This window comes from Rhamphochromis sp. 'chilingali' (genome assembly GCF_963969265.1).
Source record: "Rhamphochromis sp. 'chilingali' genome assembly, chromosome: 2".
NCBI lineage: Eukaryota > Metazoa > Chordata > Actinopteri > Cichliformes > Cichlidae > Rhamphochromis > Rhamphochromis sp. 'chilingali'.
In genome coordinates this window covers 18075047-18092241 of record NC_137930.1, presented here as the reverse complement: position 1 = coordinate 18092241, position 17195 = coordinate 18075047, and the positions used below count along the sequence as shown (strand labels likewise).

The following is a 17195-nucleotide window of genomic DNA, read 5'->3' as shown; positions in this document are numbered from 1 at the left end:
TAACCTGAAAATACCCTGCTCAAAAAAATTAAAGGCACATCAGATCTCAATGGGAAAAGAAACATGTTGGATATCGACACTGATATGGACTGGGTAATGTGTTAGGAACCAAAGGATGCCACGTCGTTTGATGGAAATGAAAATTAGCAACCCACTGATGCGGCAGGTTAGTCCATTTTACGAAATGTTATAGTTTTTACAGCCCCCACGTGCTCGTATGCATGTCTGACAACGTCAGGACATGGTCCTAATGAGAAGACTGTTGGTCTTCTCCAGACCCTGCCAATACTCGTATTCCACCAGCTCCACGGTGCTGAGGACAACATCATGAAGTCTGCCTTTGATTGTTTGGTCAGAGACATTCCCTGCTGGTCACTTTGTAGCTCTGGCAGTGCTCATCCTGTTTATCCTTACACAAAAGCGCAGACAGTGGTCTTGCTGATGGGTTAATGACCTTCTACGGTCCTGTCCAGCTCTCCAGAATCTCCTCCATTCTCTGTGCTGGGAGACACAGCTGGCAATGGCACACATGCCATCCCGGAGGTGTTGGACAACATGTGCAACCTCTGTAGGGTCCAGGTATCGCCTCATGGTAGTGTAGGTTAATGGAGTGTATGTAGATCGCTCCCATGATATGACATTAGCTGATATTTAATAACCGCAATTCTACAAAATACGTTTAAATCCAACTAAATAGATTTTCATTTCCTGTTTTCATGGCCAGGATGTAGTTAGGTTGTGTTATTTGGAACTTTGGAGATATATTTATAAAAGGGAAAGTCTGGACAAATAAGTGGACACATATGAATCAAAAGCTTAAACTCTGCTGTAATTATTTTATACTGCAGAGCTTAATGTATATAAATTGGATGAGTTTGTCACTAACAATTCAAACTGTAAAGCACCAATTTGCAGGAATTTGGAAAGTTAGTACATCGTGCACTTCAGGTGGTGCAGAAGAAGTCACAGCTAGTTCATCAAGCATTTTCTTAACTAAAAACAGTGTCACACAGCCCATGGTTTGTTGGGCAATACATTTTCTGCTCACGGTGTGTTAACATCCTGCAGCAGTCAGTGAACTTCACTTAACATAACACCAATTTTGTTTATATCCTGTATTCGCACCAAACACAAGAGAAGTCTAAAAAAAAGTGTGTTTGTTCATGTTCATTAGTAGGCAGTCGTCTACTTTCTGCTTTAGCTGGCACACTGCTGCCTAACTGGTGCATTATGGCCTCATGTAGGTCAGCAGAGTTGTGTAAAATTATTGGCAGAAATATGCATTATGTCACTCGTGTCGATGCATGTGTGAGAGAGAAGAACAAACATGCAAGGGATCACATAAGCATCAAAGAAACCAAGACTACCTTTAAGGCAAAATATCCTTAGATATCAAAGCAGCTAATTAAATGTATGGTTTCTTGTATAGACCGGAATTCATTTGCATTCTTTATTTTTCCCCTGTTCCTAGACACTCTTATTACCCTGCTTTCTCTTGCCCTTCCCACTCTCCTCCTCCGCTCACCTTCTCTAATTTCGTCTCCCCTGTCTCTCCCACTCCAAGCAAATAGACTGTTGTGATGGATCCAGCTGTCCCATCTTAACTTCCTTCAGCTCAGAGCTGATTCTCCCACTTTGATGACTTTGCAGCGAAGGCAGACATCTTGCACATTAACATATGATTGTGCCCATGTATTATTTGTGTGCGGGGGGACTGGAGACAGGGATCGGGAAAAATCCCAGTGCAAGCTGTCATCCGAAAGAGAGACAGAGAGAGCTACAGGAACACTGCACTTGAAAAGTCAAGAGTGTCAACATCATTCATGCGGAAAGAGTGCAAGGCTAGATGTACTCCGAGTCTTCCTGGGTTGTCCTGTGTGGAAGGAGTCAGAAAAGGAGGTCAAGGAGATGAAGCGTCCGAGAAAAAGTTTCAGCCTGTGAGACTCTGAGGCTTCCTGAACGCGAGTTAATTAACAGAGAATTTTGTTAAGATGAGAAAGCAAGTGATATTTCACAACTCGAAACACAGACCCACACAAACACACACGCAGGTTTTTGTGCTCTCCAGCTAAGTGACAGAAAGAAGGCCATTTCTGATGGCATGAAGCCCGTGAGCCTGAAAATGCACAGCAGCATACCTAGAAACCGCTCGCTCTTCCTCAGCATTGTGTTTAATCTCCAGCTTCTAGGTTTTGGACTCAGCCCGCTTACATTTTCAAGATGAGACAGATGAGATTTATCACTGAAGATACAGGAGATGAGAAGTAGTGATATGTTCGGCGCTGTCAGTCACTCAGTGCCGGCATTAGTCACCGCGCCTCAGCTTCTCTGATCTGTTGTCTGTCATCGACGCTCGCAGGCAAATGCATCACACGAAGCAGAAACACACACACAAACGCGCACGCACACACTCGTCTCATTTGAAACACGTTCGCTCTCGCGCACGCACCGTTCTCTCCATGAAAAAGAGATGTTCAATTTCAGTCTTTGCTAAGTGGACAGCTCGTGTCCTTCAGGAAGCAGGCAGTAAACAAGGCCTTGTTGGTGGATGGATTCTCTGTGGCACATCCTGTCAACTCCTCCAGTGATCGGAGAGAAACTGAGGTAATCTGCACGACTCTGTGTAAGACTCATGGTGCAGATCAACTGTCTCGATTTCTTTCCGTTTTAAGTTTTAGTCATCATAATTCATATTTTTGAAAGTCCCCCCCACCCCAAAAAAAAAAAAAAAAGGATGCAAAAGGAAGATTGAAGTAGTCATCTCGTCAGAATACAGAGGCCATTCTTTGAATATTTGATGCAGACGGATAGGTGTTCACTCCAGTGGAACAAACTAGATTGGAGTCCAGTCGCTCATCTGGAAAAGGCTGTAATTTAAAGTCGTAGCTGCCGAGTGTCCTTAAGATCCTCATTTCCTTTTTTTGGCAGAACTTCAGCCTCTGGATCAGCCCACCTGGGCCCTGTCCTCTGCTGAGGTCAATTGCCCAAAGGTGCGCACACACACACACACACAACCACAGAAGCACCTACGCTCAGATGCTTGAATTTCACCGGCACTAATTGCAAACAATAATTTGCTCAGAAATGACGGTGTCAGAAAGCAAGTGGATAAATAGATTATCAACAGTTGTGGCACCTTCAGTGTACTCTGATTTGTTTTCTCTTTAAAGTCCAGACTTAGTTGGGGGGGGGGGGGGGGGGGGTTGAGAAGGGAAGAACAACATTAACATATACTTTGACTCACAAATAAATAAGCTGATAAAATTACACTATGCAGATCTCATAGTACCATATCACTCAAATAGAGTACGCCACTCTCGGACTGCAGGCTTGCTTGTGGTTCTTTAGCTGTGTTTTATGGAACCAGCTCCCAGTTTGACTTCGGCTGTGGCAGATGGCTGCTCTTCCCTGAGTCTGACGTTTCTTCCTGTTAAAGGGAGTTTTTCCTTCCCACTGTCACAAAGTGCTTGCTCATAGGGAGTTGTCTTGTCGTTGGGTTTTCCTTTCTAGTATTGTAAACAAATGTTGTTGCAAATAACATTGAATTAAACTGAATTCAGTCATTGTTTTTGATTTTAATTAATTTATGATTAAACTAATCAGCTGATTCCACTGTTACTATAGTTACATATTAATATTGGCAATAATAATTTGTGTAATGATCGCAGCGTAGTAATATCTTTACAATATGTTTTGAAAGATATTAAAAATATGGTAACATACTTTTGATTAAATAATTTAATGAGTGCATTATTTAAATTAAAAGGGGGTACTGTATGTTCATTTTACAAACGTCATGGGCTACTAGCAGTCTAATATAGAGGGCCATTACTAACACGAATGATGTCATGAAGTGAAGATCCACACACTCCAAATAACTTCTAAATAACATTAAAATTGTAAATTATGTTCAAATTCCCAATGAAAATATTAGTAACAATAAAATAAATCGACATAGATGCCATACTAACATTCACCTAGGTCTCACCAGTAGTTTGATATGCACCAGTGATCCATGTCAGACTACTGGCTACAGACTACTGCTGCATATCAGATTACTATCAGTGATGCATCACTCTGTACTGGAATTCATTTAAATAGCAGTACAGTCCCACTGCTTTTTTCTTTGTTTGTTCATTTTTTTAAATTGCCTGGCAGCGGTTTTGTGCAGATATCAGGTGTGGTGTACGGGGGTCCTTAATAGACCAAACTGAGGTGATCTGTATTTTATCTAGGTGTGCTCTAACACTATATCACCGGTAATTAATACTGAAATACCTTCAGGCATTATGTTCCATACAGGGCTCCCTTGTTTCAAGACAATACAGTAAAAAATGTTATGTTTGTTGTTGTGATTTGTGTGTTTGCTACCTGAAGACCCTTGTAAAGTTCAGTAAAAGTTCTGATGACTGCGGGCTGCTAAACGCTACCAGTTTCTATTTCATTTCATGTTATTATTATGGTAAAGGACCTTTACCCTGTTCCAACATACACAGTTATACTGAGAGTAATCACAAAATTTTTAAAAAGGGATTAGTTAGTTAGTCCAGCTATTACACTGATGTGCTGGCAGATTATCCCATTGTTACCAACATATTAAAAATACTACTACGATCACTGTTCATTGATATGTTTAAATGTGGAAAAAAAATCATGAGTCAAATAAATAAAATGTAAAAAAAAAATCATATGAGTATTTATTACTCATATCTCATGTGTTCTACTGTCAGTTACTTCTCTATTTCATATACTATTATACTACTGGCTATTATAATCATATTAATGCTCAGATGTCCTATAAAGTGGTAGTACTAAATATTGTACAATGTGTGACAAAGGGCTAATAAAATTTCCAGGAGTACAGATCGACCTTTTTAAGTTGCCCCACAAGCCAAATATATTTAGTTTAATATTATATGTGATTAAAAGAAAAACCTCACCTATGACTTCTTGCACCCAAAAAATTTGAAATAATGTTCTGAGAAGATTATCAAAATAGCTGCTGATTTATTTTCTATCACCTGACAAACTGATGAATTAAGTGTTTTTGACTCAGTTGGGACTTTTGTTACCCGGCAAGGTTTTTTTTAAGCAGTTTAATTCATTGCTGTCACTTTAGACTGTCAGTGTGAGTACAGCTGCCAGTAAAATACAAAAAAACAGAATCAGATGGACTGGCAACTGTACAAACTTTACCAGCAAACATCAAAATAGAAATGGGCGCTGAAGTTCTGCCAGTACTTTCTGAGAAAGCACTGAATACATTTGAGAGCAAAAACAGAGTTAAGTAATAAACCTATCACAGTGACAAGTCTCAAGGGCATCGCGATTTTTTAACTATGATTCTGCTCGTCTCGTTTGCTTGGTACAAGTGCGCCGGCGAGGCCACACTTAGTTGACTCTTTGTGACGTGCTGTAATTTAGAGCAGCGGTCTCCAACCTTTTTTGCGCCACGGACCGGTTTATGCCCGGCAATATTTTCCCGGACCGGCCTTTAAGGTGTCGCGGATAAATACTACAAAATAAAACCAGTACCGGTACCGAAAAACAGAAGATTTATTCATAACACACGTGAAAAGACCCAGGAAAACCGAGTTAAAAACGATAACAAAATAACGCTGAAAAACGATAAAAACCCTGAAAACTATACATTTCACACCTGAGCCTCATCTCTCGCGGCCCGGTACCAAACGACTCACGGACCGGTACCAGTCCGAGGCCCGGGGGTTGGGGACCGCTGATTTAGAGTATTCGCTAAAGAATTAAACACAAGAACAAGAAGTGTGCGGCATGTCTGTGCACAGGGAACTCAGCAGTCCACAGCTGCACTTTGGTGAACATGGAAAATACAGAGTATGATTAACACTGTAACTGTAACCTGGGTGTGATTACAGCTTATTCCCGCAGCTTTATACACAGTCAGCTCTCACACATCGCATGAACATTTTGTCTTACGGGCGTCCGTTCTATTTCTGTTTAAGGTGTAAGTGTAACCTCCACGCCTCCCAGTGCCTGCCAGATGAGGATGGCGGGAACCTCCAGTGCCAGTGTGAACACAACACCACAGGCCAGGACTGCCAGCGCTGCAAGAAGGGCTTCAAAGCCAAGTCCTGGAAAGCAGGTTCCTACCTGCCGGCACCCAACGGAACCCCCAACACGTGTAAGTTAGAAATAACATCACTGACTCTTTTTAATAACACCTATCAGCCTTCTTTATTATAATAGAGCTGCACAACTGTAAGACTACTTTTTGCGGAAGCAATCTGAACCGTGGCTTCCATCGTTGCCGACTTATGAAAGAGGTTTTCTATCACTCTGACGTCCTGCATAAAAGCAGGCTGGAAAAGAAAGAAAAGGGTGAAGAGGCTGAGTTGTTGTCACCTCTGTGCAGAGAGCACATCAGAGCCGTGTCATGACGTGGGAGTGTGTGGGGAGGAAATCCTCTCAGTAGCCAGCTACAGTAGCTAGATATGATAAAATAATAATCTAGGCCAGCCCCTCCCTAGCCTTTCTCCTTCCAAACAGACACTGAGACACTTAGGAGCACAAGAGATGCACACAGAAACCCGCAACTGCACACCTGTACTTGTGCACTCACACACACACACAAACACACTGCAGAGAATGGCTCTATTGTTAGCCTTTTGTTTTAAATCTGCCTGACATTTCCGACCCAGTTCTAATGGTACCGACGCAACTCCCGAGCCCACCGCCCATTTTTTCTTTTTTTTTTAAACTGAATCCCATTAGTGGAATTTTAAAAATTCAAATGTTTGCAGCTCGCTCCGTCGAAATGCTACACAAAACGGCCACGGCTCACGAAAGAGCCTCTACAGATTGCATTATGCATGCTCGGGCTAGGCTAACTGTTAGTACAATCTCGGGGAAAAAAAAATATGCAAGAGAGGCGAAAGTTTTGATGCGAGTGTAGCAAAGTGGTAGTGCTCTCTTAAAACATCCATATGTGATGAGCGCCCGTGAATATGGGGATTAGAGAGAGAGCAGCAAGATAAAATTAGGAAGAATGGAGGAGGCGGGTTCAGTAATTACTTCAGGACTTTGAGAGGTAGTCCAAAACAAGCCTTTATTTTTGCAGAGCAGCTCTTTAGCTCTCTCTGCCACCTGAGTCTGATGAATGAGGCAGAGTCAAGTCTTTAGGCAAACTGAATGCATAAATAAACAAGCTCTCATCTCATATCCTCTTCCCTTTTCTTATTCTCTTTCAGGTACAATTGCTGGTTCCCCCTCTGGTTCTAGTAAGTAATAATGCAAAGCGAAGCAGAAGAAGTGCTATTCTACTCTGCTTCTCTCCCTGTCTCGTCTCGGTCCCCTTTTTGTTGCATTGTTTTAACCCCACACCTCGCCATCTGGATCTCCTAAACCCCACCCTGCTCTCTCTCTTTGTGATGTTCAGCTGGCTCTCGACTCAGTCATTCCTCTTCCCCCCCTCTGCATCTCCTCTCCTCACTTGCTCCAGCTCAAGCCCCGCGTGCTTCATTATTAATAGGCCTCTCTGTCGCCCATGTCCTTTCATCCCAACACATCACACTAACCTGCACAGGAGGATTTCTTCCACAGTTCTGCTGTTTTTTTTATTTAGACTAAAGACAGTTCTGTTGATGGATTGAAGAAAAGGGGCGATGAGAGAGGGCTGAGTGAGAGAACGGCGGGTGGATGGAGCAGAAAAGGGAGCTGAGCGAGGGAGAGAGAGAACGAAAAGGGAGAGAAGGATGTGGGCATATGTTAGTGTGATTCCGGGTGAGGAGCGTGGGGAGGCAGGAATAAAAGGGAATTTGATTAGGGATTCTCTCTGTGGAGAGACTCGCAGCCTCCGAGCTGTTAGACAGAAACGATCGGCAAAGTGGCAACATCAACCCTGACAGCACTGGGCTTTTCTCCACATGGCCCAACAGTAAAGGCTGATGCATGGATAGACTGAGCAATTGGACTGCACTGCAGAAGCCTTCTTTTTTAAATGGTCTCCTCTGACAGTTAGACACAACTGTCTGGTTAGTTAGAGAATGAAAAGAAAAAAATTGGTGTTATTTATCAAAGAAAATAATGATTCTAGCTAATGGGATGATTACGGGTTCGGTTTTCCAGTTTCAGCCTACCCACACATTTAGCTTCTGTTTATTAATGGAGATCTGTACTTGTTGTTGCCAAATAGCCACAACAGGAACTTCATCTAGGACGTTTACCGCTCCCAAAGCTGATGACGGGACAGAGGTGAAAGCTGGAGTTGAAACTAAGGGTGAAACTGAAGGTGAGGGCGGGCCCGAGGGCGACGTGGAAACAACCACAACCATCTCTGAAGCTGAACGGTCTCCCGCTGTTACCCACAAACCACTTCAGGAAGGTGCGACAAAGTAGATTAGGAATAGGTAGATTGAAAGTTGATGCTTTATACTTTTTCAGTATGTCCTCAATATGATGCAAAAGCAGTTCTGATGAGCAACGTGCCTCTGTGGTGTTAATGCTCGGCCTGTCTCTAATGGTAATGTTAAAAGCTGGTTGTCTTATCTTGAGAGCAAGGTCATCAAGGTCATTCAGAGTTTATTCATTCAGATTGAATGATTTTTGAGCAGTCCGGGATAGATGTGAACATTTCGGTCAGCCGCCTCGATATACTGTACGGTAAAGTGGCCTGTAAAGCGCGGCTTGCTTTCATACTAAATTAAATCCTGCTATTTTGGTAAGCAGCAGACCTCTCATGTTGTACCAGGAAAGCACTTAGAAAGTGGGAGGAGCTGTGATAGTTTTTTTTGGTCTTAAGGAAATCCATTAAGAGCATGTTTTGAACAGCGCAGCAGTTTTGTTGTTTGGCTGACGACAGGAACTCAAAGAACCCACTCATTTGCTTTGATTTAGGTGAGCCTGACAGGAGCTTTAACATTACATAAACAGGACTACAACCCTCAGAGAGCCTTTTAAAGTCCTGTTTGAAGGACACAAACTTTACAGAATATCTCACGTAGACTTTTAAATTTAGTCATAATGCTACAATAAAGCAATACAATGCATTCCCAATGGGGCCTCAACCTACAGCTTCTTTTATTATCATTTACTTCATTCTTTTTCTTTCATTAATCAAACAAAACGCAAAATACTGAATTAACAATTGGAGAAATGTTTTGCAAAAAAAAACACGGAACTGAGGGATTGAACCAGTGTTATCAGTGTGTTGTTTTACGGACTTTGTTTGTAGCAGCCTGTTGCAAGAACATAAAATGTGATGTAATACACGGTGGAGGCTGTGTCATGGTTTGGGGCTGCGGTGAAATCAGAGGTGTTGAAGATCTTGTCAATAATGATGGAATTATGAATGCAAAAAAATACTTTCAGCTTGTGATTCACCATGTAAAACAATCCTGAAAAAGTTCCGAATATCAAGAACTGAGGAGTGGCTCAAGTTTTAATACATAAAAGTTGTTTCTGCTTGACTTCTATCTGTACATACCAGATATAAATGTACAATATGCAGCAATATTAAAAAATATACAACACTGCTCTGTTACACTTCTGGTAGACCAACGTGAAAGATCATCCTATTGTAGAATTGTATTCTTGCCTATTTTTAATCTCAGCTTTAGAGAAATGTATTTGGCTTGAATCTGACCCCGATGTGAGCAAACCTCTGTTATCTGTGTGTGTGTGCGTGTGTGTAAGTGCATGTGAATGTGTGTTTGTGAGCAGGTGTGTTTAGATTTATGGCGAGCATATGGTGCAGTTCAGTAAAACCCATAAATCATCTTCATCCCCTCCTTCACCTCCCAGGGATCTCAGGTCTTAGGTTCCATTCTCACAGAGTGTTCGCCACTACTGTTTGTACATGCACACACTGATGCACACGCACACACACACACGCACACACACACACACACACACACACACACACACACACACACACACACACACACACACACACACACACAGGTTTTATCATATCATGTAACTGAAGGTCCTGACTTTAATATCTAGATCAAATAACACCATTAGTCTTGAATAATACAGCATAAACTGTTATTTCATTTATCTTATTTAAGTGTATCTTAAGAACCTTTTTAAAACCTCCAGGTTAGAAGTAACAATACATACTTTAACTTTTTCCCACTTATAATGCTTGATTTTTTTTATATCCACATAAAAAGCCGGTTATATAAGCAATATTTTCAATACTATTACCGTTTCCAGGAATATAAAAATGAAAATCCAGGCTTAGTTATTCATTGATTTTGATGTAAAATCAAACAATGATAAGTTGTATTTTTAATATGTTCTGTGCTTCCCGAGCAGATGTACCTTTTAAAAAACATTACAGCAGCTTATGCTTGGACAGGATGTTATAGTAGTCGCAGCCTTTGTCGTGCCTCTGCCCCAGTTAAGTCAGTGAGCATGCTCAGATAAGGATTAGCGATGCATTGGCAAGAGGCTCTGATCCAATGAGCCCGTTGCCTATTGGTCAGCTGGACAGATGGGTGTTTGGTGAGTGGGGAGGGCTGGTGGGAGAAACCAAAATCCCCAAACCCTGTCGTACATCTACCTATCCAGACGCATGACCCCTCGTGACCCATGACTTCATCGTTTATCCAAAACCAGATCCTCTGGGCTGAAAAAGAGCCATACAAGCATAACCTGTCACATGCTGAACCGCACATGCAGATGACCATGTGTGCACACACACACTGATGATGCATTACTCTACTGAATTACTTGCATTTTTTGAAAAGATTGAACTTGGCCTTGGTCTTGGAGAGATTGGATCATGTCTGGAAAATCATGTGACATATTAATAACATCCATGCGCTCTGCCACCGTCAGGTGTTCGGGCAAAATGTTAACCGCCTATGAATCCCAATGTATTCATTAGTGTGACTCTAAATCAATGTTTAACACTCCGGTAATAAATGATGAGAATGCTAAGACTGACAGGTGGCATTAAAAATTATTGTTATACTTTTTTCCCGGGCTACATTAATTGAAGTGACAAATGATCTCATTACATGCAAATGCATAAAAATGCCAGTGCGCGCCAGCAGACACTACATGCTCGCTTCAGCACGCGCGCTGAGGCGAGGTGTGTGCATGGAAGAGTGTGTCATGGGACAGTTAGTGAGTCCATTTGCGCAGACAGACAGGCACATATTAAGGGATTTAAAAATGAATCAGCTTAGACTGCCAATGCATTATGTGTGAGAGTGGTGGCACTGTTGCATGGCTGGAAATGATACAAAGACTTATTTTTTTATTTTTTAACCCTTTTTCTGTATATACAGAGTCTATTACATTCCACAGCTCTGTTTCTGGGGTCGGAAAATCACATTTCAGCTCTCTAAACCCCCCATTATTTCAATACAAGTGAAGGTAGGCGCCGTGTGAGACTCACTTAATGTAGTTTAGTTTCGATTGCAGTAGAGTGATATTAGGATTGATAGCTATGAGTGCGATGGTTAAAATGCCTTCCTTTACATCTGATTCAGAGTTTTCAAAACCCTCATACTCAAAATCCACTGCTAGCCCGAGTTTAAAACCTACCAGATTCCTCTTCTCCATTCCTTTCCCGGTTCTGCTTTCAAACCTCTCTGTGGAACTGGACAGCCTACTGTCCTTCCAGAAATAGATTTGTTACATTGTTGTAGAATGTAGAATGAGTTTTATGATGTACTTTTCACCAAACATCTTACAAAGAAGCTTTGATCTTGTTCTCATCATACAGGAAGTTTAAAGTATCTGACTGTTCTGGATCTGTAAGGGGAATAATCCTGTATTTACATGTATTACATTCTACAAACACACAATAAGCCCAGAGACAGACTGGTGACCTGTCCAGGGGTGTATCCGCCTCTTGCCCCGTGGTAGCTGGGATAGGCTCCAATCCCCACCCACCCCCCACATGACCCTTAACTGGATAAGCGGAGAAAATGAATGGATGGATGGATGGCTCAATGGAAACATACACAATATATGTCTTAATTAAATTATTATAAATAAACCAACTGCAAAATAAATATATTAACGATGCAATAAAGTGAAGTGTAGAGGAACCGCGCAGCTAGTATTACCACTCAGTTATTCTCTCTCATTAACTGCTTACTGATGATTCACTTAAGTGGAAAATAGCATGACGATCAACCCGGACATTTCCGCGGTTTCAATGCAGTTTCGTATAATTAGATTATGTGGCAATCTGGTGCACCTCTGTGCAGCTGTGTTACATTTATAGTGATCCAGCAACTGATTTGTAGCTGTTTTGAAGGTGAGAGATAAGCGTTGCCATTATTTGTCATTGTTTTTGTCTGACGACAAAGCTGAGTGTGTGCAAACACATACGGACACATCCATGTAAGTGCAAAGAAAACGGCGTAATACACTTTGACAAACACTGTGTGATTTCATTTTACAACCGCATTAACAATAGTCACACCTTTTAGCAGTCACAGCGTTTTCCAGAAAGGACACAATTTTCAGCACAGAAAGGGTTTGTGGAACAGCTTTTTGAGTTTAGCCTGTCTCAGCAGTGTGAAATCGCACTTTCATTGCGGGTTCTCACTTCCGTTCGTGTGTGAACGTGCGCATACTTGTGTGTGAGTGTGTGTGCGCGTATATGTGCTCATTTGAAGGGAAAAAAGGGGGGGGAGCGCTAGGCTTTCTTTGGATAAACAATCTGAGGCAGCATCTCTTATGCTAATGCCATAGCCTGCACATTCCTCATTGCATTTACATTCTCCGTCCTCATGCAACTGATGCAACAGACAGCAGAGCTCCACCAGCAGAAACCCGAGTTACAGAGAGCTCAGCCCCGCTAACACACAATGTGTTACCCACCAGCGCTGCGCCTAAGCCTCTACTGATACCCACGGGAGAATCTGACACACTTCATATTACAACAAAGGTTCACCCTCCATCACCATCCTCTCTGCCAGAGCAGCGCAGAGTTCCCCTGACACCAGAGGAGTTTACGCCTTCAGAAACAATCCCCGAACACTTGCATCTGTCGCATCTAGTCCTGAAGAACTCTGCACATGGCTCAGCGGTCGATCAACATCATCGCCACCACCGACAAAAGATCACAGAGGAGCCCGATGTCCATCTGCTGACACACCATCACACGAGCTGTGTTAAAACTGGGGATAAATGCTCAGAGCTAAGGCACAGTAAGACATAGATAGCAGTAGATACAGAGTAGAATGGAAGCCCACAGAAATGAGAGTAATCTAATTTAGAATGAGATCGTTTTACAGCCAGCGTGATGGGGTTTACAGGGTGTCAAAGTCTTTTAAAATGGGCAATTTTCAGGCCTAACATGCTTTTATACACAAGCTACCATCACTTTTACGCTCACCATTATATCATATGTCTGAAGCCTTGCTCAGTTTAGGTGCTGACAGTGAAATCCACTTAATGTGTGTGAATGAGCGTGTGAGAAGCTACAGAAAGAAACAGAAAGTTGGATTAGTTCGGCCGACATCGTCTTTGCATCATTTAAAGTCACAGAGAGAACTGCAGAGCATCAGAGGATCGGAGACTGAGCCCAAATTTATGTGAACTCACTGCAGCACATGCCCTTCTTTCAGTCAGCGCGGAGCAAAGGGGGAACACCGAAGGCTCCGGCTGCCAGCGTCTCCTGTCAGATGGTTCGAACTGAGCTGATTGAGATTAATGCCAAGAATGGTTCGGATCACTCCTACCCCCCCAAGGCAGCGCGGGTTACTGAGATTAAATGCGTTTATGCTCACCGCTGTGCTACATCAGCCAGTTGAAACAACTGTGATTCAGAATCCTGCTTTCCCACAAGAGAGTTCATCAGCCGGTGTGTGCGCTCTCTCTCACTCACTCACACAGCTGTGACAGATGTGGGGCCAGAGTAGGACATGAGTAGAGGTAGGCAGGGGTTACTATGATGAGATGTAATGATGGCGCAGTGCCAGTTGTGTGAAACGATCCCGGGTGCTCTGAGAACAGCTGCTGGCGTCCCGTCTCCCTGGAGGCCCTTGGGAGAGGGAGGGATGAAGAGGAGGAGCGATGTGGGCGGGAGATTGCCTGAAGGGGGATGCTCCGCAGGGGAGCGGGGGACGCTTGCAGGATGCCCCTCTCTCTGGGCAAGAACAACTGGAGACGTACATTGCTTGCATGAAAAACACCTCAAGGGGGGGAACACAGATGGAGGCATGCAGGAGAAATGTATTCTCTAGCGGTCTAGTGATCATTAGTCCCTCGATGACGTGCACGGTGTGGTCACATTATGGGATTGGCTATCTGTATTTTTAACCATCTCTGTGGTGGATTTATTTATTTTTTTTAAATTTATTGAACTGTGCTGCTCTGTGGTGCAGTTAACGGAAAAGGTGTAAGCTGGAGGTGGTTTGATCCACAAACTGAACTAGTTTTACATCTCTCTTCTCTAGCCCTAAGAACTTGAAGCAAAGGATTCTGGGTATGGCATAAACCCCTCTGGGAAAGTGGAATATACAAAGGAAAATGCTCGAAAAAGGAAAAGCAGGAGCGAGTGACAATTATAAATGCAGCAAAAGTGGAATGTGTCTCTGGTATTGATTTGAGATGTTTTGTGTGACTGTGGCAACAGAGAGCACGTTAGATCTAAAAACCAAGGAAATCCACCCATAAGAAGAATTTGCTCCGATATCCATAGCGTCTCATGAATATTCATAGTTCTAGTTTAATATGATAAAAAGACAACAAGAGCAGAGGTGGATCATCCTCCTCCATTATGCGAGGGAACAAAGTGAACGAGTGCAAAAGCAGTCAGAACATTTCATGACATTCAGATAAAAGGAAGTGCATGTCATTTCTTTCACACCCAGAGTGAAAAGCTTTTTCCCAAGCCCAGGGCTGAGGCCCCTGATGGGCCAATCCGCTATCTGACAGAGAGAAAGGCAGAGAAGAGGAAAACAAGGTCTCGGAGGAAGAGGGGAAAGCAGGCAGACGATATCAGAAATCTTTACCCACTGCAGTATCAGCCTAATTATAAAGCTCTTATTATTCAGGTTGTCGAGGATAGGTGCCTGTAAAATAGCTTAACAAGAATGGGCATCCTGTGAGGTAACTGTGTTTGCGGCGTGCCAGTCTCCCACAAGTCTTTCCATGAGACACAAAGCAACAACGTCCTCTGAGCATGGGCAGAAAAGGGAGGAAGAGGAGGAGGAAACAGAGAGAATATTTGAAAAGACGGGTATTTCTTTAACTAAGTGGAGTAAATTACTCGATTTCTTTGAGTGTTCGGTTTTGTGATAGAAATGTGACAGCTCATGATTCTTAACTGAAGCAGAAATATATCTAAATGTCGCTTCTCGCTGACAGGCTGTCATTAAGCTTATCCAAAATGTTGGCTCCAGTACATTTATTTGGTTTTAGGCTTAAAAAGAAACACAATTTAAACCCAAATGCATTATGCAATTAAACAGATTAACTAGCGCTAGCTTAAATTTGCTCAAAGAATTCAAATACTGTAATGTACTTTCGAGTTATATAAATAAAACTGAATTTAATTGAACATGTTTGTTACATTATGTTTAGATTTAGGTTGCATTTGATTTAATATAGAAGGCTGATTCAATAAAAAGTGTTGTAGGTAGGTTTCTGACGATTCAATCAGCTAAAAAATACCTGCGCACCAGCATAGACGGCAGGTGCATTGGCGGAAAACTTCTGCAACATGTTAATTAAAACTCGGTAGGAAGTCACTTTATGAACAAGTTGGTAATTATTTGTACTACTTGATATTTGTATTTCGTCTTCATCGGTTTATATATTTGAATATGTGGGAAAAAACTGTGTAAATTTGTGAAAGATCTTTGCCATGGTGTTGTTGCTAATGAGTATAGGCTATTTTGGTGATGTTTTCTGTGCAGGTAAGAAAAGGGTTGGATAGATGTTATTTATGGTTAGCTTCAGTCTAATGCTTTGGGTTTTTTTTAAATAATATTCTGATTAATGGCACATACATGTGAAATGTGCTAATCACACTTTAAGTTCTGACTGGATGATTGAAACATTTCAGGAGGATGTTTGTGTGTGTGTGTGTGGTGTTAGTGAAAGTATGGACATTAACTATATACCTGATAAAGGTCAACCAGCCAAAAACCTTGTGTATGGTAGTTATATTTAAATTATAAAAGAAAGTCGTTAAAATGAACATTTAGGTAGCTTTGTTGGATTTCTCAAAAGTGAAATATAGATTAGGTTTCACAGATTGATAAGATAAGACTGTGTTTTTATTAGGTCCTGTGGACTTAATCCCATTGGAAAAGTAAATGAAAACTAACTCAGGCTGATTTTACACTGGGACAGTACAAAAGATGGACATAGTTAGGAAGACGTCACTCTATTTATTTGTGTCCCGTTTTGAAGATTTTTCTTGTAGTCGATAACTTGATGTTTTGACGTTTGTTGGCTTCACTTTCCAGACTAGAAAGCTATATTTCCTTTTACATAATCTGTAACCCAACCGGTAATCCAACCAACCAAATCCAGAAGATTACTTTTAAGTTCATCAGGTGGAATTAAACGAGGGCAATCAGATGCCTTCATTTCTTCTTTTAGTTCTTTCATCTTTTAAGAGGCAACAGAGAAACAGGCTGAATCAAGATGTGACTCTTTATGTATGTTAATTTGATAATTTGGAATAGATCAAATTAATAACTACATCTTGCATTGTTGCTTTTTCTGCAAATGAATATTTTGGATTATGTCAGAAACCCACAAGTCAGAGGAACAGCTGCATGAGACTCATGGCCACAAAGCTACATCTTTGTTTGAGCATGGGGAGAAAACGGAGGAGCATTCAGGAGGAGAAACGGAAAGAAAAGGTATCCCTTGTGTATGAAGTGTAGCGACTGTAGTTAGTAGCTCAGTGTAGTTAGTGGTGTGCATGGTAAGTAGATTGCACTTTGTAACTTAAAGCAAAAAACAAAAACTGTAAACAGTAGAACTGTATTTAAATTTTTGTTTCTTATGTTAATCGTGGTTGTGATGTGTTAAGTCTCCCATGAGTCTGAAAAACATTCACATGAGATTCGTGGCCACAAAACTACTTCCTTGTCTGAACACGGAGCAGGAAGGGAGGAGGAAGATGAGGAAGAAGAAAGAAAATCCAAAGAGACAGGTATCTAGTGGTGGAAAGTACGAAAATCTACAGCATATGTAGATTTATGTACCTTACTTTACTTGTTGTGCAG

At 41.8% G+C, this 17195-nt stretch overlaps 1 protein-coding gene across 2 annotated transcripts in view; it reads left to right on the top strand.

The window, feature by feature from the left end:
* The window catches only part of ntng2b (netrin g2b), a 75684-nt gene that overhangs the window by 36895 nt on the left and 21594 nt on the right, over window positions 1–17195 (top strand). The window contains exons 5-7 of one of the 2 annotated variants that reach the window (XM_080875477.1): window positions 5982–6160; window positions 7227–7256; window positions 8171–8359. In XM_080875477.1, coding sequence (XP_080731603.1) covers window positions 5982–6160; window positions 7227–7256; window positions 8171–8359 — 398 coding nt within the window. The remainder of the gene's footprint in view (window positions 1–5981; window positions 6161–7226; window positions 7257–8170; window positions 8360–17195) is intronic. The other variant, XM_080875478.1, reaches the window with a different exon arrangement.